The sequence below is a fragment of the Diorhabda carinulata genome, chromosome 6 (genome assembly GCF_026250575.1).
Source record: "Diorhabda carinulata isolate Delta chromosome 6, icDioCari1.1, whole genome shotgun sequence".
NCBI classification, from domain to species: domain Eukaryota; kingdom Metazoa; phylum Arthropoda; class Insecta; order Coleoptera; family Chrysomelidae; genus Diorhabda; species Diorhabda carinulata.
This window is the reverse complement of record NC_079465.1, coordinates 645307-671497: the sequence shown is the minus strand read 5'-3', so window position 1 is coordinate 671497 and position 26191 is coordinate 645307. Positions and strand designations below refer to the sequence as shown.

General features: G+C 29.7%; 3 protein-coding genes across 4 annotated transcripts in view; 1 reads left to right on the top strand and 2 right to left on the bottom strand.

Annotated features, from left to right (window-relative positions):
- The window catches only part of LOC130895741 (insulin receptor substrate 1), a 40400-nt gene extending 38304 nt beyond the window's left edge, over positions 1–2096 (bottom strand). The window contains exon 1 of one of the 2 annotated variants that reach the window (XM_057803269.1): positions 1263–2096. In XM_057803269.1, coding sequence (XP_057659252.1) covers positions 1263–1677 — 415 coding nt within the window. In that variant the 5' untranslated portion in view covers positions 1678–2096. The remainder of the gene's footprint in view (positions 1–1262) is intronic. The other variant, XM_057803270.1, reaches the window with a different exon arrangement.
- Positions 2097–3579: 1483 nt separating this feature from the next.
- LOC130895119 (U6 snRNA-associated Sm-like protein LSm7) lies at positions 3580–4182 on the top strand. The gene is made up of 2 exons (XM_057802273.1): positions 3580–3693; positions 3743–4182. The coding sequence occupies exons 1-2, from the start codon at positions 3664–3666 to the stop codon at positions 4064–4066; spliced, it is 354 nt and encodes a 117-aa protein (XP_057658256.1). The 5' UTR covers positions 3580–3663; the 3' UTR covers positions 4067–4182.
- A 584-nt stretch (positions 4183–4766) lies between these two features.
- LOC130895152 (receptor-mediated endocytosis protein 6 homolog) lies at positions 4767–25759 on the bottom strand. Its single transcript, XM_057802322.1, has 18 exons — positions 25533–25759; positions 25145–25438; positions 23629–23867; positions 22855–23022; positions 22602–22803; positions 21614–21949; positions 21413–21557; positions 17152–17502; positions 16450–17090; positions 16181–16394; positions 12553–12801; positions 12234–12473; positions 11303–11508; positions 10063–10316; positions 7191–7402; positions 7021–7135; positions 5822–6092; positions 4767–5048 (listed from the first exon to the last, which is right to left on the bottom strand). The coding sequence occupies exons 2-18, from the start codon at positions 25421–25423 to the stop codon at positions 4908–4910; spliced, it is 4263 nt and encodes a 1420-aa protein (XP_057658305.1). The 5' UTR covers positions 25424–25438; positions 25533–25759; the 3' UTR covers positions 4767–4907.
- Between the last annotated feature and the right edge of the window lie 432 nt (positions 25760–26191).

Sequence of the window (26191 nt, the reverse complement as noted above, 5' to 3'; positions counted from 1 at the left end):
GAAAACAATGTTTTTATCTGAAGTTATATTGTTTATTAAATTATAACGATTTTATTTTGTTATTGTTAAGTCTGTTTATTTTAATTAATGGTTATTTTTCGTCAAACGTCAAATAAACAACAATTTATAAACGAGATAATTTTTTATCAAACAAAACCGATAAAACTGAGAATAACTAAAAAATTTATTGGCCAATATGAAACCAACACCCCGTATATAGTTAATATTACACTATTATCTAATATAGTGGATTTGTTATAACAAAATTATCACACGCCCCTGGTATTCTGATTCTTTACATTTTAGTCAGTCATTCATTGTTTGTAAAACGTGTGTTGGCGTCTAGATATGATAATTTACAATTTAAAAAGCCTAATTGTATATTTTTTTTTTGATAATATCATGTTTCAATGTCATTGATTATCAGTTTTTTATATTGAATTGTAGATATTAGATATTAGTAACTGCTGGATTTTGTTATCTAACGTCTTCATAAAAATTCTACGTAAAATAATTCCAATTGAAAAAAAAAACAAATATCTCCGACTAGACACTTTCTAAAAACATGTTTTTGTATCGAATTGTTTTGTTGGGTAGTGATAAAAAACTGTTTTCATGCTTGAAAACAAAAAACATTATCGATCGAGCATACAAAACATTCAAAGATAGGTTATGTTCTTAACCAATTTACATTATGTATAATGAATCGCGGTCGTAAAAAAAGGGCGCGAAAACGGCTTTAGATACTCGTTTAATATTATGAGTAATATCTGCGTTAATTTTTAATATTTATAACAAAAATAATACGAAAGGTCAATATATATAGATTGTTGCAAAACAACATTTCAAAAGTTATGCAATAAAACGAAACATACGATTTTGAATATCTGCTGACCTGGAAATGTCACAAAATGTCGATAAAAATAAAAAGATCTAATATCGAAATATATAACTTGGAGAAATTATCGTATTTTATTATATGCTCTATTTTTCTTTTTACAATTTACCATATGTCAAACAAATTTTTGTATGGTTTGTATGAATCCTTTTTGAAAATTTCACGTTAATAATATATGAACGAGATAATTAAGTTTTAAAATAATAACCGTTCGAAAACGTACTTTATTTTTATTAAAACATAAACAAAATAAGATAAGAAAGAGTTATCAAAAAAAAAACAAATATGAATATTAAATAAACGTAATATGAAGAATGTAGGGTTATTTATAGTTGTAATAATAGTTATAATGCATTGAACTTACCGTAGGTTGGTTTTGGCGGTTCTCCATCGGCATCTTCTTCGCCATGCTGAAGTGACAAGAGTTCCTTCAACCATGACTCTAATTCTTCCTCAGTGTCTAACACCACGCAAAAACAATCGTCCTTTGTATACAGTGCAATGACATGCTTGTATTTAGTGTCCTTCCTCCTATTTATATTGAAGCAAGTTTTCAATACTATGCTTCTTTTGGGAGGCTGACCGCTGAGAAATTTCTTTTCCGAATCATAATATTCCAGACGAGCTGACGTTTCAGGTGTCTCTGCACGTAAAACGAACCATTTCTTTCGCAATGTTTTCAATTTTTTGTAAAGTCCACAACGAAGAACCTCGCCCCCACTTATTTGCTGTTGCCCGATACTTTTAAAGAACATAATCAACATTTTAAAAACACTCATTACATATTTTCAAGGGCATTAGAGTTCACTTTTTTGCACGAAAAACTAGAGCACTGGCGTAATATAGGTCATCGAAAGGTGTTTATTTAGAAAATTACGACGCCAGACACCCCAAACAATCCAATGCTTTCTAGATAATATGTATAACGCGCACTTTCGTCAAAACACGTTTTAACGCGAATTACGCAACGTTGCTGCACTAACAAATTTAGTATATTAAACTATAACACTAAATCAACACTTATAACTGCCGATAGCTTTTGAATAACAACTAATTTTATATTAAAAATGATACAACCCTCATGTGGTCGTTTGTCTATGTTGTAGAATTGTAGACGTCTGCACAACGTTGCCGATCTGTAAATGACGTTTTCCCCGTCTATAAATTCCGCACTCCCCACCAATTCTCATCCACGGACAAAACACGCTATACGTAACGGCAAGGTTTCTACAAATTTAAAACCATAGGCGTACACGCAATCTAAATAAATGATTGTAGCGATTAGAAACGGTTATTTGAAAAATTGTACGCCGCTGCTAGTGATGATTCCTTGATTATCCGTCTAATTGTGTTAACATAAACAATCGTTTGATCATGAAATCGAGAAATGTTTTTGTTTTAATCTTTTCCATTTAAAGAAAATAAAATATAACGAACTATATATTAGAATATATCCAATTTTGTAAACAATACTGATAAAAAATATTCGAATTTGGAAAATTACAAAATCAATACGCAGTTTTCTTTATTTATTACAAACCTATAATTTGTGATTGCATTCATGTGATTCATCTATTCATTGTTATTTTTGACCGTTTATACTTAATTATCTAATTTGCCACATCTCGTAACTAATCAAATATGAATGAGACCATATTTTTTACATACAAATTTTCCTATATTTATTTTAAAAATTAGGAAATGAGGCAACGTCGTGTCTGTGATGCTTATTGTATTAGATATATCTACAAAACACTTTTTATAATCCATCTCTATCGTACCTATCGGTTTATTATATTTCCCTCTCTATTAGGAAACGTTTACGTATTTCTAATTTATGGAAGCTGACGAGCATAACTTGTAAACAAACAGAGCGCATGTGTCGGATGCCTAGTATTCAATACGTAGTAAGGGGGCGATCTTCGGTTCCAGAACGGAATGGCGAATGGTATTTCTTCCAGGTATAGGATGTATAAAAACACGCGTTTAGGTCGTTGATCCTAGAGGCACCATGTTTTTAAATAATAGCAATAGTTGGGAAATTAATTATAGGGTCGATAGATATGGAAATAGGGGACATTTTAACGTGAAAAAGAAAGCTATAATACGACTTTTTAAAATAGGGCGAATATAATTTTTTTTTTAATTGTAGAATTTTCTTTTATGGTGAATTAACATTTTTTCCATGATCAATTATTATTTCAAAACGTGGTCTATAGAAAAAATGTTAGCTTGAGCTGCAAAATCATACCGGAAGTACATCCGCTTTTTATAATCCCTATAAAAATGAATGACCACCTTCTGATAATCCAGTTTAAGAGAATTATGTACTAAAAATGCAGATACGAATTAGCGGCACAAAAAAAATACGCAAGTCACGTGATAATCGTGGAATTTCTTCTATCGCTGCAGGTCCGGTTTTGAAAAGTGATGTTTCTAAAAGCATACATAAAATAACGGATTTGAGATGGTGCAATAAGCAAAACAAACGTCCTCGAGCTATTCTACCGAAATAATTATAATCAGTAATAGAAAACGAGTGATTTGCTAAAAGTATAAGCTCGATTATAAAAAACTGCCCTAAAAAAAAAGAATATTTTTATTCACTTTGGTTTACCCCTTACAAATAATTCATATTCAATAGCGTATCGCTTATATCATAACATGTTTGTAGAACGCACCTAAATTGTTATTAGCAGCGTTCGTTTTTGTGAGGTTAAGTTTTTAAAAATTAAAATTCTACAATTCGCAATTCTATAAAAAATATGGCATCTTCGGGAGAAAAAAGAGAAAAGGTAAAATTTCAACATAATAATACACATACATATAAATAAACTGTTTCAGCAATCGACATTGCCATCTTCAGATCAAAAAGAAAAGAAACGAAAGGAATCTATTTTAGATCTTTCCAAATATTTAGAAAAAACTATTAGAGTTAAATTCGCAGGAGGAAGAGAAGCTAGTGGTATTCTAAAAGGATACGATCCACTTTTGAACCTCGTACTAGATAATACTTCCGAATATCTTAGAGATCCTGATGATCCTTACAAACTTATAGAAGATACCAGACAATTAGGACTTGTTGTTTGCAGGGGAACCAGCGTAGTTCTTATTTGCCCCATGGATGGAATGGAATCAATACAGAACCCATTCATTAGTCAAGATTAATTTTTTTAAAAACTCAAGGATAATTCGGTATAACAAGAATTTATGTTTAGTTTTTATTTGGTATGTATAAGAATATTCCGAATAACGAGGCGTTTAATAAATTACTTTTTTAAAAATTATTTTTTTTTGTATTTTCCTTATAAAATCATATGAAAATATAATTTAAAAAGTTATAATGTATAGTATAGAGTAAAATTTTACCAACTTGAGTTTCAATAGATTTTCTCCATAAATTTTGATACTTCTCCTGCTGATTTTTTTTAATATGGAAAGGTATTTGTCAGTTTTAACCAAGTACTAATATCGCTTTATGAAAAAAGGGTTGTACCAATTGATTAAATGAATTAGGGTGTAAAAGTTTTGAATCTATCTCACTAACACTTTAAATTATTGATTTATTGTGTACCCTGGACTGTTTATCAGTCAGGTAGCAACGATTTTGCTTATTTCTTATGATTTGAATGTTAATATCATAGCATTTACCCATGGCTAGGGCAAGTTGGGGGAATAATAATAAAATCTCTAATTGTATAGAATGTTTCTGATTTCTTCTTGATGACTTGATAGTTTTTTTTTTGGAAACCTATAAAAGGTTCTAGTTTTTCTTCTCCGGTGAAATATCAGAAAACTAGAACTTTTTAGACGTAGCGTTTCGAAGAAAGTGCGTTGAAACAGTGCAGTACATGTCGAAATGAAAAACTTTGTTAAAATATAAATATTTTTATTAAAAATATAAATGCTCTATAACCTAACAAGTTAATAGAAATCATAAATAATATTTGTTTAATTATAGTAGGTACAAGTGAAATATTTTCGTAAAATTATTATTTAGCAACAATTGTCAATCGGAATAGTCCATGGTTTTAATGTATTCTACGGCTGCGCAAAATTGAGTCCACCAATATTCTTCTTCGCCGAAAAGTCTGTTGTGGAAAAAACTGTTTACGTATTGAATAGTTGACAAAAGGGCTTCCGGGTTAACCTAAAACAATTTATATTTGAATACATGAAAATGGGTTTCTGGAAAAGACCAACGGGCGAATCCAGACAATGGGAATCAGACACAAATTAATAGATGACAACTAATCAACATGTACAAAGAATGTCAGGAGAAGAGGAAGACCACGAAGAAGCTGGAGAGATAAGTAAGAAAATGCAGAATAGAGAAGATCTATGACAGTATAGAGACAGATGGTGGTTAGAAATTGAAAGATGTCGAAGAAAGTTGGAAAGCCATATGTATATATACACTTGAATAGTCTATTAATAAATAAATGTGATAAACATCGATAAAATCATAAACATGCCACAACATGTTTCTGAAATATAATGCGTTAAAGTTAAAATATCAACATTTTGGGCAGTTTTGGAAAAAGTACACATCTGATTCCTATTTTCAGTGAATAATGGGTCTTTTACTCCCCGGATATCAAATATTCACTTTAAGGTACTTTAATATGAATAATTCTGTATACCATGATAGTATAAAGTCACTCGATAACCAGTTTATTAGAATACCATTAAGGGTGTGTTTTGCAGAGTTATTTCCTAAAATGCAACAAATTAAAACCCCCCTAATATACTTTTTGTCTCGGGATCAAAAGTACCACTCCTAATTTTATTACAAAAAAAAAACTATCGATACCAAAACAACGAAAATACTGAGCTATATGTTAAGGAAGGTTCGATGTGTAGAATAAAAAATTATGAGTGTAGAATTTCTGAGATATAATGTGTCAAATTAATTATTCTCACTTTAATTATCACAAAGACCAATACGGGCATAAAATCATCGGCGGTCGTCGATGCTACGTTCTGAGACAACGACAATAAATCCATAATACATTTTGAACAATGTACGATACATTTGACTTTGTCTCTTGGCGTTTTGTATACGTTCAATGCCCTCAAAGCATCTTGAGCTGGTAACCAAGGACATTCGCGAAGATACATTTTTTCTATAAGAAGATCTTTGTGATGAGGTGTTATTATTTTTGAAAGTTTTCCGATGTGATCCTGAAGAACTCTAAAAAATAAATTAACATTAGGTAAATTGAAATTTCAACAAAATTGGAGCATAATTCGATTAGTTTAATGAAAAAATATTATATAAAAGTGGAATATCAATTACTAGAAGCCAAAACATTGAGCAGAGGAAGATCTGGAAATGGAAAGAATTTTGCAAGAAAGATTTCACGAAAAAAAGAAATTCAATTTGTCCTACATCGTGCAGGTGAGTATTATGGTCACCATATCCCTCACTATCCCATACCACTGATTCATATATTGATTGAATACAGTATTTTTCCAACCTCAAGTATGTTCTTAAGTATACTCACACCGAAAGTTCTGTTATTGAAAGTTTTAGCCAAATTATGCTTCAATTTTGTTGGGGAGTGTTTATATAAATCCATATATTGTACAATCAAAATAGAAGTACATAAATTATCTAATACAAATTTCACTTCATTACGAAGCATATTTACAGCATGTCAATTGATTTTGTTCAATAAGAAAGAATGGTACAAATGAACTACTCTTCGTTAAGAGCATAGTATTTGATTATTATCAATAATGATGTTCATTTTATTGTACTCTGATGAGAGAAACGAACAAATCCTTTGATCGAAAAGTAGGTGCATAAACTTTGTTGGGGAGTGTATATATGAATACACATTTAGAATATAGTATATCGTTTTTATAAACTGTTTAATATAAATTACGAAGCATATTTATGGCAGTTAAATTGATTTTGTACAATAAGAAAGAATGGTACAAATGAACTACTTTTTGTTAAACGCATAGTATTTGAGTATTATTAATAATTATGTTTGTTTTATTGTATTCTGTTGTGCTGTGATGTTATTAAATTTCAATGGAGGAAATAAATGAACAAATATTTTGATTAATAAGTAGGTAAGTAGGTTTTGAACGATCCGTGTTGTTTTACTCACCTATCTCTGTCTCTATCGCCATCACCGTTGGGGTAAATAGAGTTTTTATATGTTTTGTTCATGATGAATCTCTCTAAGGTAATCTTCAATGTTTTTTCTCTATTACGAACGATACCTAAAAGTTTATATATATAAAAAAATTGGTTGTAACGCGTATCTATGGAATTTACCTTTCCATACGGGACTGCTTTTCATAATCAACAATAATTTGGAATAGAATTTTTGCAAGAAATCACATTTTTCGTCTGCCAAATTGAGCTGCTTGAATTCTTCGCAAAAATCCATCAACATGGATTCTTGTTCTGATAAAAATTCTTTAACGCAAAGTACCGCCAAGTACTTTTCGCATTGATATTTGTCATTAGAAATTTGTTCCTGCAAACTACCAACGAAAAATTCCTAATTAATTTCAAATAATCACTCAAAGTGTAACACTTTCGCGTTTCTGAGATACTGAGAGTCAAAGTCATATAATGTAAACTTCTGTAGGTTTGAAATCAAGACTCTCACATAAAAAAATCATATGGACTAAAATAATCAGAATATTGATTTCATATTTTGGGTAAATACTCTTAAAGGAGTATTTTATGAGGAAAAAAATCGAGAATATACCAAACGTTCGCGTTTCTGAGATACTGAGAGTCAAAGTCATATAATGTAAACTTCTGTAGGTTTGAAATCAAGACTCTCACATAAAAAAATCATATGGACTAAAATAATCAGAATATTGATTTCATATTTTGGGTAAATACTCTTAAAGGAGTATTTTATGAGGAAAAAAATCGAGAATATACCAAACGTTCGCGTTTTTGAAATACTGAGAGTCAAAGTCATATAACGTAAACTTCTGTAGGTTTAAAATCAAGACTCTCACATAAAAAATCATATAGACAAGAATAATCAGAATATTGATTTCATATTTTAGGTAAATACTCTCAAAGGAGTATTTTATGAGGAAAAAAATCGAGAATATACCAAACGTTCGCATTTCTGAGATTCCGAGCGTTAAAATCATATAATGTAAACTACTGTAGGTTTAAAATCAAGACTCTCACATAAAAAATCATATAGACAAGAATAATCAGAATATTGATTTCATATTTTGGGTAAATACTCTTAAAGGAGTATTTTATGAGGAAAAAAATCGAGAATATACCAAACGTTCGCGTTTTTGAAATACTGAGAGTCAAAGTCATATAATGTAAACTTCTGTAGGTTTGAAATCAAGACTCTCACATAAAAAATCATATGGACTAAAATAATCAGAATATTGATTTCATATTTTGGGTAAATACTCTTAAAGGAGTATTTTATGAGGAAAAAAATCGAGAATATACCAAACGTTCGCGTTTTTGAAATACTGAGAGTCAAAGTCATATAACGTAAACTTCTGTAGGTTTAAAATCAAGACTCTCACATAAAAAATCATATAGACAAGAATAATCAGAATATTGATTTCATATTTTGGGTAAATACTCTTAAAGGAGTATTTTATGAGGAAAAAAATCGAGAATATACCAAACGTTCGCGTTTTTGAAATACTGAGAGTCAAAGTCATATAACGTAAACTTCTGTAGGTTTAAAATCAAGACTCTCACATAAAAAATCATATAGACAAGTATAATCAGAATATTGATTTCATATTTTGGGTAAATACTCTCAAAGGAGTATTTTATGAGGAAAAAAATCGAGAATATACCAAACGTTCGCGTTTTTGAAATACTGAGAGTCAAAGTCATATAACGTAAACTTCTGTAGGTTTAAAATCAAGACTCTCACATAAAAAATCATATAGACAAGTATAATCAGAATATTGATTTCATATTTTGGGTAAATACTCTCAAATGAGTATTTTATGAGGAAAAAAATCGAGAATACACCAAACGTTCGCATTTCTGAGATTCCGAGCGTTAAAATCATATAATGTAAACTACTGTAGGTTTAAAATCAAGACTCTCACATAAAAAATCATATGGACTAAAATAATCAGAATATTGATTTCATATTTTGGGTAAATACTCTTAAAGGAGTATTTTATGAGGAAAAAAATCGAGAATATACCAAACGTTCGCGTTTTTGAAATACTGAGAGTCAAAGTCATATAATGTAAACTTCTGTAGGTTTGAAATCAAGACTCTCACATAAAAAATCATATGGACTAAAATAATCAGAATATTGATTTCATATTTTGGGTAAATACTCTTAAAGGAGTATTTTATGAGGAAAAAAATCGAGAATATACCAAACGTTCGCGTTTTTGAAATACTGAGAGTCAAAGTCATATAACGTAAACTTCTGTAGGTTTAAAATCAAGACTCTCACATAAAAAATCATATAGACAAGAATAATCAGAATATTGATTTCATATTTTGGGTAAATACTCTTAAAGGAGTATTTTATGAGGAAAAAAATCGAGAATATACCAAACGTTCGCGTTTTTGAAATACTGAGAGTCAAAGTCATATAACGTAAACTTCTGTAGGTTTAAAATCAAGACTCTCACATAAAAAATCATATAGACAAGAATAATCAGAATATTGATTTCATATTTTAGGTAAATACTCTCAAAGGAGTATTTTATGAGGAAAAAAATCGAGAATATACCAAACGTTCGCGTTTTTGAAATACTGAGAGTCAAAGTCATATAATGTAAACTTCTGTAGGTTTGAAATCAAGACTCTCACATAAAAAATCATATGGACTAAAATAATCAGGATATTGATTTCAAATTTTGGGTAAATACTCTCAAAGGAGTATTTTATGAGGAAAAAAATCAAGAATACACCAAACGTTCGCGTTTCCGAGATACCGAGAGTTAAAGTCATATAACGTAACCTTCTGTAGGTTTTAAATCAAGACTCTCACATAAAAAATCATATGGACTAAAATAATCAGAATATTGATTTCATATTTTGGGTAAATACTCTCAAAGGAGTATTTTATGAGGAAAAAAATCGAGAATACACCAAACGTTCGCGTTTCCGAGAAACCGAGCGTTAAATTCCAATTATTAAAAATACAAACAACTTAAATGTGTCTTGCCTGTTTAAATAACTTTCACAAAATAGTAATTCTTGTTTCGATATAATGAGATATTTGATATAAGTTGATCTCAAAGCTACATCCTCTCGCATAGAACTCAATAATTTAAGGCATGTTTCATCGTTTAATAAATTAATACATCTTATTGCCTCAGATATTCTCGCGACATCTGACCATTCCCTCAGTCTTCTGGCTTTCCCTAATTCCAATCTTAACATCGTCTCTATTTTATTCTTAACACTAAAAGGATTATTCTGAAAACAAGAAAAAACTTTTTTATATAAAATTATAACAAATACATTGGTATCCGGAAGCTTGGAAATATATTAGAAATAGTACACTTTGGTGTGATACAAATAATAAATTTTTGCAACTTCTTTTCTGCTTACATTAAAAAGAAAGTTTAAAATGTGATTGAATTGATAAGTTTTAATATTTATTGTTTTACTCTGAAGAAATTTTTAAAAAATGTTACTAAATTGATGGATTTTTATGTTTATTTATAAAATAGTGAAAACTAGAGTGAAAAGGGAACAAAAAATAGGAAATGGAAGATTCCTCGTTTATTTCTGGTATATTTTGAGGTAATTTTACAAAATCATGAGAAAAATTGGTTTTTCAATCTTCGTATTTGTTTTCGTACCACAATTTATATGTCTGAGTTGAGGAAATTTGAGAATAACAACACCCAAAACGGAGAATCCAAAACAAAGTAATAGTAAGTTTCCTTTTTCACAATATAATTTGAAAAATTTTAGAAAAACCTCAAAAAAGTGATAAATTTTACTGATTTTCCTTTTCCACATTTCTATTTGTTTTCGTACCACACTGTATATGTCTGAGTCGACGAAATTTGTATATAAACTTTATAAAATGATTTTTCATCAAAAAAATTGAGAAAAACAATACCAAAAAAGAAAAAATCCAAAAGAAAGGAATTGGAAGGTTTCCTTTTCGGAATATAATTTCAAGAAAATCAGAAAAAGCTCATAAAAGTGATAAATTTCCTCAATATTTCACCAAATTTTCTTTCCAATTTTCCCATATTAATTCTTTTGTCAATTCCAAGAAATTTTTGGAAAAAACTTTAATAAAAAACCAAAAAACTAATGAACGGGATAATTTCTGAAATTTTCTTCCACGTTTAGCATGTGGGTTGTTATCAAAACATTCAATAACCGAATTTTTCCACCAATTTTCTTATTTTAATAAATAAAACGATAGAAAAAACAAAACTTACTTTGAAATAATGAGGAATTTCCCAAGTATTACTTAAAACTAAACGTAATTTATTTTTAATGTCATTAAACGTATTCACTTCTTCGCTATTGCTTCTATACACATGTTTTCCCTTTAAAGATTTACTCGAATCACAGATATCTTTTATAATTTTATTTTCCACGAAAGGTTTCGTTCGATATTTAGCCAATATATCATCGGATACTTCTAAAACACAATCAAATACAAAATTAGAAATAAACATTGACAGTTTACGTATAATCTACAAAAAAAACAGAAAGAAGAAGATAAAAATGGAAAAATCAAATATAGAATTGATCAAAAACTTCAAAAACCTTGGTACGACACTAAAAGCTTGGAATAAGAGGTAAACGGAAGAAATGGAACAGCTCGAATACACAGTTTACTAGCCAAAAAGGAAACACCGAAACAAATAAAAACAAAAATATATAAGAAGAAAGTAACCATATCCATATTGACATACGAATCCGAGGCATGGACACTCAGGCAACAACAAAAAAGAAAAATACAAGAATAAAGGTCAAAATTCATTAGCAACATGCCACGCCACGCCACGCCGCGTGGGACGATTCAAAACTCTCAAATAAATGGAAAAACATATGCTCATATATTCGATATGTGGCGTGGGGTGGCGTGGCGTGTTACTAGTGGGTAATACCATAAGAAAAAAATTAAATTTAAAACCAATCCAAAACAAAATCGAAGAAGATGATTTGGTCAGGTTATGAGAATGAAAATGGCAGGCAAAAAACGAAGAATAAGATGGCGGGAAATGAAACAAAAGACGTAAGATAGAAGAGGATGGAAACTGGAGTGAAAAGGGGAGCCTACGTAATAACACAACTTCAACGACAACCGAAATAGTAAAAAGGTAACAGGATTAAGTAAATAAAATAGAAATTCTTAATTACCTGTGTTATTTTCTACTTTTCCTCCGATTTTCCCGACATATTCATCGGTTTCTAATCGGAATTCATCTTGATTCCGAATACATTTTCCTCTCCTACTTTTAAAACCCATCCTCAACTTTCCGAAAAATCCACCTCGTTTCGATCTACCTTCATGGTCTAATCCTTTATCGGCGCTCATATCGAAACTGATACTTTTCGGTATCGCCCCCGTAGACACAGAGGGTTTCAATCCTCTACCGGCTGCAATATTAAAAAAATCATAACCTAACTTATTAAAACCAAAAAGAAAGAAAAAAAAAATGTTGAAAACAAACAGTACCTGCCGCTTTTTTTCCTATACTCATAACCGATAGTTCGCTGGTGCTTTCCGAAGGTGTTAGAGTAACATTTAAACTACTACCGGAACTGTTTAACCATTGTTTACTTTCCCATTGCTCCGAGGTATTTTTATTTTCGAAACTGTGGCTACTCGAACCGCTGGAACTCGAGTTTAAGCTGCAATTACTCAGAAGGATCTCGTTGGGACGGTTATGGTGATTCTTTTCGGGTTCTGCTACCCCACTCGGACCTGAACAAGACATTTTTTATAATTGCGAAGAAATAAATTATGACAATGTTCAATTCAGACATTTACCCCATTAAAAATAACCAAAAATCAATGTTAAGACACCCCGCGGGTTAGTGGGGAATCAAGAACAGTTGCACCACTAAAAATCATCAAAAATTAATTTCTATTGATCTCAAGGGTTAATGGGAAATCCAATATTAGAGTTAATGGGAAAACAGTGTCAGTTTCCCCACTAAAAATTACCAAAAATCAATATTTAGAGATCTTATGGGTTAATGGGACATCAAGGACAGTTGCCTCACTGAATATTATTAAAAACCAATGTTTTAGACACTTCATGGGTTAGTGGGGGATCAAGAATAGTTACCCTACTACAAAGTATTAAAAACCCATTAAAAATCATCAAAAATTAATTTCTATTGATCTCAAGGGTTAATGGGAAATCCAATATTAGAGTTAATGGGAAAACAGTGTCAGTTTCCCCACTAAAAATTACCAAAAATCAATATTTAGAGATCTTATGGGTTAATGGGACATCAAGGACAGTTGCCTCACTGAATATTATTAAAAACCAATGTTTTAGACACTTCATGGGTTAGTGGGGGATCAAGAATAGTTACCTCACTAAAAAGTACTAAAAACCCATTAAAAATCATCAAAAATTAATTTCTATTGATCTCAAGGGTTAATGGGAAATCCAATATTAGAGTTAATGGGAAAACAGTGTCAGTTTCCCCACTAAAAATTACCAAAAATCAATATTTAGAGATCTTATGGGTTAATGGGACATCAAGGACAGTTGCCTCACTGAATATTATTAAAAACCAATGTTTTAGACACTTCTTGGATTAGTGGGGGATCTAGAATAGTTACCCCACTAAAAAGTACTAAAAACCCATTAAAAATCATCAAAAATTAATTTCTATTGATCTCAAGGGTTAATGGGAAATCCAATATTAGAGTTAATGGGAAAACAGTGTCAGTTTCCCCACTAAAAATTACCAAAAATCAATATTTAGAGATCTTATGGGTTAATGGGACATCAAGGACAGTTGCCTCACTGAATATTATTAAAAACCAATGTTTTAGACACTTCATGGGTTAGTGGGGGATCAAGAATAGTTACCCTACTACAAAGTATTAAAAACCCATTAAAAATCATCAAAAATTAATTTCTACTGATCTCAAGGGTTAATGGGAAATCCAATATTAGAGTTAATGGGAAAACAGTGTCAGTTTCCCCACTAAAAATTACCAAAAATGAATATTTAGAGATCTTATGGGTTAATGGGACATCAAGGACAGTTGCCTCACTGAATATTATTAAAAACCAATGTTTTAGACACTTCTTGGATTAGTGGGGGATCTAGAATAGTTACCCCACTAAAAAGTACTAAAAACCCATTAAAAATCATCAAAAATTAATTTCTATTGATCTCAAGGGTTAATGGGAAATCCAATATTAGAGTTAATGGGAAAACAGTGTCAGTTTCCCCACTAAAAATTACCAAAAATCAATATTTAGAGATCTTATGGGTTAATGGGACATCAAGGACAGTTGCCTCACTGAATATTATTAAAAACCAATGTTTTAGACACTTCTTGGATTAGTGGGGGATCAAGAATAGTTACCCCACTAAAAAGTACTAAAAACCCATTAAAAATCATCAAAAATTAATTTCTATTGATCTCAAGGGTTAATGGGAAATCCAATATTAGAGTTAATGGGAAAACAGTGTCAGTTTCCCCACTAAAAATTACTTAAAATCAATATTTAGAGATCTTATGGGTTAATGGTGCATCAAGGACAGTTGTCTCACTGAATATTATTAAAAACCAATGTTTTAGACACTTCATGGGTTAGTGGGGGATCAAGAATAGTTACCCCACTAAAAAGTACTAAAAATCCATTAAAAATCATCAAAAATTAATTTCTATTGATCTCAAGGGTTAATGGGAAATCCAATATTAGAGTTAATGGGAAAACAGTGTCAGTTTCCCCACTAAAAATTACCAAAAATCAATATTTAGAGATCTTATGGGTTAATGGGACATCAAGGACAGTTGCCTCACTGAATATTATTAAAAACCAATGTTTTAGACACTTCATGGGTTAGTGGGGGATCAAGAATAGTTACCCTACTACAAAGTATTAAAAACCCATTAAAAATCATCAAAAATTAATTTCTACTGATCTCAAGGGTTAATGGGAAATCCAATATTAGAGTTAATGGGAAAACAGTGTCAGTTTCCCCACTAAAAATTACCAAAAATGAATATTTAGAGATCTTATGGGTTAATGGGACATCAAGGACAGTTGCCTCACTGAATATTATTAAAAACCAATGTTTTAGACACTTCTTGGATTAGTGGGGGATCTAGAATAGTTACCCCACTAAAAAGTACTAAAAACCCATTAAAAATCATCAAAAATTAATTTCTATTGATCTCAAGGGTTAATGGGAAATCCAATATTAGAGTTAATGGGAAAACAGTGTCAGTTTCCCCACTAAAAATTACCAAAAATCAATATTTAGAGATCTTATGGGTTAATGGGACATCAAGGACAGTTGCCTCACTGAATATTATTAAAAACCAATGTTTTAGACACTTCTTGGATTAGTGGGGGATCAAGAATAGTTACCCCACTAAAAAGTACTAAAAACCCATTAAAAATCATCAAAAATTAATTTCTATTGATCTCAAGGGTTAATGGGAAATCCAATATTAGAGTTAATGGGAAAACAGTGTCAGTTTCCCCACTAAAAATTACTTAAAATCAATATTTAGAGATCTTATGGGTTAATGGGACATCAAGGACAGTTGCCTCACTGAATATTATTAAAAACCAATGTTTTAGACACTTCATGGATTAGTGGGGGATCAAGAATAGTTACCCCACTAAAAAGTACTAAAAACCCATTAAAAATCATCAAAAATTAATTTCTACTGATCTCAAGGGTTAATGGGAAATCCAATATTAGAGTTAATGGGAAAACAGTGTCAGTTTCCCCACTAAAAATTACTTAAAATCAATATTTAGAGATCTTATGGGTTAATGGGACATCAAGGACAGTTGTCTCACTGAATATTATTAAAAACCAATGTTTGGACACTTCATGGGTAAGCGGGGAATCAGAGACAGTTGCCCCATTGAAAATTACCAAAGACCTCATAGATCCCGGACGGTTACCCCACTAAATATTATCAAAAACAGATGTTTAAAGATCTCAAGGGTTAGTGGGGAATAAGGGACAGTTGCCCCATTGAAAATTACCAAAGATCCATGTTTAAATACTTCGTCATGTAATTTTTTGTGATTTGGATATTGGGGATGCGAACGATTCCAATCTGATTTATTAAACGATCGGAGTCTTACCGGCTAAGCTGTTCAATTCAGTATCTTTCGCAATCAAACCATTTTTTATAACTGTAGGTTTGAATATCGATGCCTTAATCTCGCCATTTTCAGTTAACGATTCGGATTGTTCCAAAGTTAAAGCCTTAAATACCCTATTGGCATTATTATCGGTTTGTTCCTGATACAATTTCCTACTAATCCGATCGTTCTTAAACTCGATCTTATTATAATCCTAAAAATAACGAAAAATAAAATGAATTAAATCGAAAAATTTCAATAGTAAATACCTGAAAATTCGTAACCGTCGAAACGTACTTATTTCTGGTACCGTTAACGGACGAATGACCGTTGGAAGGCGGTAAGAAGCTCATATTTTGAACAGTGACGTTCGATACGTAATTCTGATTAGACGAAATCGGAACGAACGAATTAGAACAAGAGGACAATCTTCTGCTCGAACAAGCGTTATCGTCGGTTTCCGATCTGGTATCGTCCGATTGGGCGACGCTAACGGAATCGTCGTTATCGATTTCCGTCAATCTTTCCGTATCGGACGTCATAACGTCCGTCGACCAAGCGCTTTCGCTTTGAGTTTCCGACAAATCCAAATTGTTCGGCACAACTTCGACCAATTGCGACGACGATTGTCTACTTTCGCTCGTATCTAGCGTTTCGTTATCCGAGGCTAAAACGTCCGTGCTCCACGTTTCGGATATTATCGATATAGTTTCGTCGCCTTCCAGAAGTTTTTTTATTTCGAATTTGCAAAATTTGTCGTCTATTTCCGATCTAATTTGCCTGTTCAAATTTAAATTAGCCTGCGGTTGGGCGACGTCCGCTTGTCGCGGTTCGGCCAACGCCCTATCGTCGTTATCGCACACTTGAGAACTCGGCGTGTCTCTCCCCGATATATTCGGCGTACCTCGACCTACAAATACACCTCGATACAATCTAATCGATGTATTAATATATTTTTTTTAATTTTTCACCTGAAACATTCGCCGATATCATATCGGAAAGATTGTCGTTCTGATCTTCGTTTTCCAATTCGATGCTACTATCCACCGAATGGTTGCTGGCCGCTTCCGAAATGGCTTCCAAATTATCAGAAGTATTGCCGATGGATCCTTCGTCGTGGAAAGTGAAAGATTGTTTCAAATCGGTATTTTGCGGCGGAGTTTCCGGCATAACGACCGATATATCACCGTTTTTAATCGGTATATTGGCTTCGAGTATTTTTTCTTCGGATACAAGACCTATCGGATCAGAATGTACTTGATCGATTGGAAAAACTAGGATCACATTATGATTGCTATGGTTACTATGATTCCTGGGAGAATCTGGAAAAAGTACAATTAAATATATCATGTTACAGTTGAACTACTACATTTTCCTTATTAAGTATAACTTTAAATCAAATTAAATTTGAGCTACTACTTTTTTGTCACACACTATAAATCATAGTACATTTGATCTATTTCATTTTTACAGTTAAACTACAAATTCCTTATACAATATAATGAATTTAAATAGTTGAAATACTACAAGTTCCTTATACAGTATAATTACTTTAATTTATGTTACATTTGAACTACTACTACATTTTCCTCATAGTATTTCAACTTTAAATCATATTACAGTTGAACTACTACATTTTCCTTATTAAGGATAACTTTAAATCAGATTAAATTTGAGCTACTACTTTTTTGTCACACACTATAAATCATAGTACATTTGATCTATTTCATTTTTACAGTTAAACTACAAATTCCTTATACAATATAATGAATTTAAATAGTTGAAATACTACAAGTTCCTTATACAGTATAATTACTTTAATTTATGTTACATTTGAACTACTACTACATTTTCCTCATAGTATTTCAACTTTAAATCATATTACAGTTGAACTACTACATTTTCTTCATGGTATTATAACTTTAAATCATGTTACAATTGAACTACTACATTTTCCTTATTAAGTATAACTTTAAATCAGATTAAATTTGAGCTACTACTTTTTTGTCACACACTATAAATCATAGTACATTTGATCTATTTCATTTTTACAGTTAAACTACAAATTCCTTATACAATATAATGAATTTAAATAGTTGAAATACTACAAGTTCCTTATACAGTATAATTACTTTAATTTATGTTACATTTGAACTACTACTACATTTTCCTCATAGTATTTCAACTTTAAATCATATTACAGTTGAACTACTACATTTTCCTTATTAAGGATAACTTTAAATCAGATTAAATTTGAGCTACTACTTTTTTGTCACACACTATAAATCATAGTACATTTGATCTATTTCATTTTTACAGTTAAACTACAAATTCCTTATACAATATAATGAATTTAAATAGTTGAAATACTACAAGTTCCTTATACAGTATAATTACTTTAATTTATGTTACATTTGAACTACTACTACATTTTCCTCATAGTATTTCAACTTTAAATCATATTACAGTTGAACTACTACATTTTCTTCATGGTATTATAACTTTAAATCATGTTACAGTTGAACTACTACATTTTCCTTATTAAGTATAACTTTAAATCAGATTAAATTTGAGCTACTACTTTTTTGTCACACACTATAAATCATAGTACATTTGATCTATTTCATTTTTACAGTTAAACTACAAATTCCTTATACAATATAATGAATTTAAATAGTTGAAATACTACAAGTTCCTTATACAGTATAATTACTTTAATTTATGTTACATTTGAACTACTACTACATTTTCCTCATAGTATTTCAACTTTAAATCATATTACAGTTGAACTACTACATTTTCTTCATGGTATTATAACTTTAAATCATGTTACAGTTGAACTACTACATTTTCCTTATTAAGTATAACTTTAAATCAGATTAAATTTGAGCTACTACTTTTTTGTCACACACTATAAATCATAGTACATTTGATCTATTTCATTTTTACAGTTAAACTACAAATTCCTTATACAATATAATGAATTTAAATAGTTGAAATACTACAAGTTCCTTATACAGTATAATTACTTTAATTTATGTTACATTTGAACTACTACTACATTTTCCTAATAGTATTTCAACTTTAAATCATATTACAGTTGAACTACTACATTTTCTTCATGGTATTATAACTTTAAATCATGTTACAGTTGAACTACTACATTTTCCTTATTAAGTATAACTTTAAATCAGATTAAATTTGAGCTACTACTTTTTTGTCACACACTATAAATCATAGTACATTTGATCTATTTCATTTTTACAGTTAAACTACAAATTCCTTATACAATATAATGAATTTAAATAGTTGAAATACTACAAGTTCCTTATACAGTATAATTACTTTAATTTATGTTACATTTGAACTACTACTACATTTTCCTCATAGTATTTCAACTTTAAATCATATTACAGTTGAACTACTACATTTTCTTCATGGTATTATAACTTTAAATCATGTTACAGTTGAACTACTACATTTTCCTTATTAAGTATAACTTTAAATCAGATTAAATTTGAGCTACTACTTTTTTGTCACACACTATAAATCATAGTACATTTGATCTATTTCATTTTTACAGTTAAACTACAAATTCCTTATACAATATAATGAATTTAAATAGTTGAAATACTACAAGTTCCTTATACAGTATAATTACTTTAATTTATGTTACATTTGAACTACTACTACATTTTCCTAATAGTATTTCAACTTTAAATCATATTACAGTTGAACTACTACATTTTCTTCATGGTATTATAACTTTAAATCATGTTACAGTTGAACTACTACATTTTCCTTATTAAGTATAACTTTAAATCAGATTAAATTTGAGCTACTACTTTTTTGTCACACACTATAAATCATAGTACATTTGATCTATTTCATTTTTACAGTTAAACTACAAATTCCTTATACAATATAATGAATTTAAATAGTTGAAATACTACAAGTTCCTTATACAGTATAATTACTTTAATTTATGTTACATTTGAACTACTACTACATTTTCCTCATAGTATTTCAACTTTAAATCATATTACAGTTGAACTACTACATTTTCTTCATGGTATTATAACTTTAAATCATGTTACAGTTGAACTACTACATTTTCCTTATTAAGTATAACTTTAAATCAGATTAAATTTGAGCTACTACTTTTTTGTCACACACTATAAATCATAGTACATTTGATCTATTTCATTTTTACAGTTAAACTACAAATTCCTTATACAATATAATGAATTTAAATAGTTGAAATACTACAAGTTCCTTATACAGTATAATTACTTTAATTTATGTTACATTTGAACTACTACTACATTTTCCTCATAGTATTTTAACTTTAAATCATATTACAGTTGAACTACTACATTTTCTTCATGGTATTATAACTTTAAATCATGTTACAGTTGAACTACTACATTTTCCTTATTAAGTATAACTTTAAATCAGATTAAATTTGAGCTACTACTTTTTTGTCACACACTATAAATCATAGTACATTTGATCTATTTCATTTTTACAGTTAAACTACAAATTCCTTATACAATATAATGAATTTAAATAGTTGAAATACTACAAGTTCCTTATACAGTATAATTACTTTAATTTATGTTACATTTGAACTACTACTACATTTTCCTCATAGTATTTCAACTTTAAATCATATTACAGTTGAACTACTACATTTTCTTCATGGTATTATAACTTTAAATCATGTTACAGTTGAACTACTACATTTTCCTTATTAAGTATAACTTTAAATCAGATTAAATTTGAGCTACTACTTTTTTGTCACACACTATAAATCATAGTACATTTGATCTATTTCATTTTTACAGTTAAACTACAAATTCCTTATACAATATAATGAATTTAAATAGTTGAAATACTACAAGTTCCTTATACAGTATAATTACTTTAATTTATGTTACATTTGAACTACTACTACATTTTCCTAATAGTATTTCAACTTTAAATCATATTACAGTTGAACTACTACATTTTCTTCATGGTATTATAACTTTAAATCATGTTACAGTTGAACTACTACATTTTCCTTATCAAGTATAAGTTTAAATCAAATTAAATTTGAGCTACTACTTTTTTGTCACACACTATAAATCCTAGTACATTTGATCTATTTCATTTTTACAGTTGAACTACAAATTCCTTATAGGGTACAATGAATTATCGCCCTGTATATTATTAATAAGTGTTATTTACCTGATATACTGTTGGAAGAACGGTTCGATTTAGGCGAATTATCGAAAGATAAACTGAGGGATGCTAATTGTTCTTCTATAGTTAATTCTTTTAAAAAATTGTCGCTTGATTTTTGTTTAAACTGTATTTTTTGTAAAATAGAAATCTGAAATTATTAAATACAATGTATAATTGTTTTATACGTTAAATTATTAAACTTACTATGTTATTGAGCTCGGTTTCGGTAAACATCATAATGTCCCTCGAAAGATTTGGGGAATTTTCTATAGGAGGTTCTTCGGAATCCATATCGAAAAATAACAATTCGATAAAATTACAAACTTTATTTTTATCCAACATGTCGAACAGATCCGAATTTTTCATATCTATAGGTTCGTATTTATGTAAAGCTAACGATTGTAAAATTTGACAAACTTGTATGAGGTTGTGTCTGGCTATTTCGGTAACTTGTGATGTACATATCCCGTATTGTTCCGGATCTATTATCACTGGACATATATACAGGTTGAATATTAGTTCCGTTATTATGGCGTTTGCCTGAAAAATACAAAAATTTTTATAAAAAAATAAAAAGTACAAACAACAAAAACTAAGACAGAAAACTTATTATTTAAAAACAATCTACATAACGTCGAAATTAGTCGAAAAATAATATTATTCCTTTTTAAATCGAGATACATTTGAAATACAAGTTCCCCCATACAATATAACAACTTTCATTCATGTTACATTTGAACTACTAGAGTTTCCCAGTACAATATAACAACTTGTAATTCATATTACAGTTGAACTACTACATTTTCCTTATTAAGTATAACTTTAAATCAAATTAAATTTGAGCTACTACTTTTTTGTCACACACTATAAATCATAGTACATTTGATCTAATTCATTTTTACAGTTAAAGTACAAATTCCTTAAATAATATAATGAATTTAAATCATGTTACATTTGAACTACTACTACATTTTCCTCATAGTATTTCAACTTTCAATCAAATTACAGTTGAACTACTGCAGTTTCCCCATATAGTATAATAACTATAAATCATGTTACATTTGAACTACTACATTTTCCTCATATAGTATAACTTTAAATCGTGCTACATTTGAACTACTGCATTTTTCTGGTATTCTAAGATCTATTAAATAAAAATATTTACATTTTAAATAATTTTAGTTGTTTTTACCTGTTTTGCACTAAAAGATTTTTCGATAATCTTCGCTATTTTAGATACTATCCAAGATATGGATTTCGGAAAGCTATAAACATTTTCTAAGAGCGATGTTATGAAAGTATTTGTAAATTCGACGAGTTTAGCTACAACTTCGTTTCTATATTCTTCTACGTCTTTGAAAATATTGGTAACATCGTTGTCGTCTTGCTTAAATCTGATGAAAAATATTTAGACAAATATTATTTCTAATATAAATGATAATTACCTCATCCTGGTTTTTTCGGGATCTACATCTAAATAATAATCCGTACAGGACATCATCTGTACTATTGGTATTTCCATAGCTGCACTCAAGAAAAATTTAGCTGATTGTAATACTTCGTGGAATAAAAAGTAGAGATGTTTAAATGAGCATGTCCTCTGTTTTATAATTCTGGAAAAAATTAACACTATGAAGTAAAATTAGAGATAGAGTAGACATCACGATCAAGATCAAAATACTGAATAATCTAGGTGATTCCGCACAAGACTCAACTGTGGTTTATACATATTGCCATCATTAGTAGACTCCCAGATATCCAGGGAAGAGACTTGACATGAGTTAAACCAAATTTAGTTGAAATGTAGTAGCAGGGGGTCAATTGAAACCTGTTCCATGCCACCACATTCTTCAGATCAGGCCTCCAGTGACTACTAGCTTTTTACAGACTAAACGGAAATAAATATCAACCCATGAAGAAATATTTAAACAATAAAAATAAAATTGTTGTGCAAAAATTGCTTATTAAAATGGATTCGTTTACATAATTCATAATTTTAATTCAAATTAATTTTAAATTTGAACTGCGAATATTATTATTTTCAATAATTAGTTTACGCTTATCGTAATTTGGAATATACACTTAGTTTAGATTAAATGTTATCATATCTAACACACATTTCCAGAGTTATGAAATTACCATTTGGTTTTTATTTAATTATCTATTAGAGTTCGTGCAATTTGATAACTTTTGCTATTATTTTTATAATAAATACTCACCTTCTGGGGTCTTCGCAATTTAGAAGTTGTAATTTAGCTAGTTCGTATAATAAAGCCAACATATATTTAATATCATCTGAGAATAATAGACATCCGTAAAGTCCTACTACAATAGTTTCTAGAAAAAACGAGTAATTTTGCATTTCTTCTGCTAGTTGCTCTCCGAACATCAACCATTTCGCTAATTGAGAAGGTTGGGATCTCAGCACTTGTAAAAGATTTCCTATTTTTATTGTATTCTAAAAGAAAGGATAAACAAATATTGAACTTCAAATTTTATTAGTTGGGAATTTACAGACTTCATCTTTTGCCGCTTCTACTAACCCCAAAAACTCAAAACTGCAGTTCACAATTCTTTAAATTACATTTTTTATCAATAAAATTCGAACTTTATAATTTGGGAACTAAAATCCTTGATTATTTTCACAAAAAAGACATTACTCGTCTTCTCTGTGTGATTAATAATGTTTTTCTTATTTTGTAAATTCAAATAAAAAATTTTTGAACAAAAATTGCCCCCTGAAACCTGCATCCTAGGCTACAGCCTACTCAGCTAGCTGGTAAATCCACCACGGCATTTATTGATTTTGAAAATGCATTTAATACACATATCAACCAATAAAGATGATTCATTATTTAAAATGGTAATTAGTTCCAAAAAAAAAATATCCAGAAGACCAACAGTTTCGCACTAGTAAACGTGGATCCTTAAGGAAACAGAGAAGTTAGAGATGTGGGAAATGAAAATATTTAGGGGGGTACTAGGAGAAAAATTATGGATGAGAAGAACAAAGGAATTTCTGTGGAGAAACGGAACTAGGCAAAATGATAGGGTGGTTGGGTCACATATAGAGAATGCTAGATTTTAGAGAAACAATAAAAATGATGGACATAGAACAGGGTGGAAACAAGAAAAAAGGAAAACCAAGGAAAAGATCTTAAGCACAGGTGATGGAAGACCTAAGAAAGAGAGGAAAATGAAAGCAAAAAATAGGAAAGAGGAAAACCATGAAGGATTTATTATTCAAACATATTTAACAAACAAGTCAATGAGATTGTGATACTTTTTATTAAATTTTTTAGTTCTTAGACCTTTTTATGTTTTTCGTAATGATTTTTACCTGTTATTTTGTAGTGGTTTTCTATGGAAAGAGACCTAAAATCAAGACAAATCTTCACGAAAATAATATATTTTTATAGTCGTATAATTCTGTAATAAAATTTGTAGTTTACATTTACAATAGGGTAGTGATTAAATAATTATAAATTAGTGTATATATGTGATTTTTAGGTCAGTAATGTCAATTTTTATTATTAAAAATAACCAAAACAAGTTAACTGATAAATAAAATAAAATCTGTATTGGAAAATTTCGATAAAACCAATTTATCAATTATAAATATACCATTTAATAGTTGTTTTTAATAAAAAAAACAAGACCGAGATACATATTTGTATAGATTTTATGTGATTCCAATAATAATAAACATTAGAATCCATAGTTCAAGTGACTTACCTGAAAACCCAATTTTTGTTTTGCATCCACAAACTCTGACTTCAATAAGTGATCAACTTTTTGATAATTCTGTATAGTACTTTCCCTTTGATACAAAAGTAAACGTTGTTTTGTAGTTATCCAAGATTCTCTTATTATTTCGTGAGTTTTTTCTATAAGCAATCTGTTTAAATCTTCAATTTTTTTCTTTTCTGTCGTTACAAGGAGTTTTTCATATCTTAATTTTAATACTAGTTGAAACACATCTACTTCTTCCTCTTCTATATTATCGTTTTTCATGTTGAACTATTTAAACTATTAAAGCGAATTGAAAAGTATTACAGTTCGATTAGGTGAGAAACTGCTTCAAGGTAGAAAAAAGTAAATAAACAGCAACACACTTTCTTACCTATTTTTTTGCGTAATTTCTAATTATCGACTAACTAGATTACATATAAGTAGATTTATCAACACTTAATGCTATCTTAAGCAACTAAAATTAATTCAATTGACATAAATAAATTTTAATTATTATTTTAATAAGCAGGATGTCGATTTAAAGACAAAAAAATTTTGACAATCAACCAGACGGTGGGCGATAGTCAATTTCAATAAAATTGAAATATGACAAATGACATCATAAGTATCTAACAATTCGGTTTATCGATATCATAAGGGCGACATCTATGTATACATAGAAAATGTTATAAGGACATTGTACAATTTATAAACTCTTATGTTATTGGAATACAAAAATTTTGCTTTTTCAGTAAACCAACATCTATGGCTATCGGAACTTTTAGAGCACATACTTCACTAACGTTTTTTCAAATTGTAGTTTATATTTCGATAATAGAACATCACATTGACGTTTATAATCGATTTTTTTTCAATGTTTTCATGAATTATTAGACACAGCTTCGTGTTCGTTGATAGTTTCCGGTTAATTCGCGATAAATTACCATCCTGAATAGGTTCCCAATTTGCATGCGCATTAGAATTGTTTACCAATTGATTCGCGAACAAAGTTTGGTGAAATCGACAAAGCATCGATAATAAAATATCCAT

Coding starts and splice junctions, on each gene's coding strand:
- LOC130895152 (XM_057802322.1), bottom strand. CDS start 25,423: ATGAAAAACGATAATATAGAAGAGGAAGAAGTAGATGTGTTTCAACTA. Junction 12,474..12,552: donor TATAGGAAAAAAAGCGGCAG/GTACTGTTTGTT, acceptor TTAATATTGCAG/CCGGTAGAGGATTGAAACCC. Junction 6,093..7,020: donor GGCGATAGAGACAGAGATAG/GTGAGTAAAACA, acceptor TTTATTTTTTAG/AGTTCTTCAGGATCACATCG.
- LOC130895119 (XM_057802273.1), top strand. CDS start 3,664: ATGGCATCTTCGGGAGAAAAAAGAGAAAAG. Junction 3,694..3,742: donor CGGGAGAAAAAAGAGAAAAG/GTAAAATTTCAA, acceptor AAACTGTTTCAG/CAATCGACATTGCCATCTTC.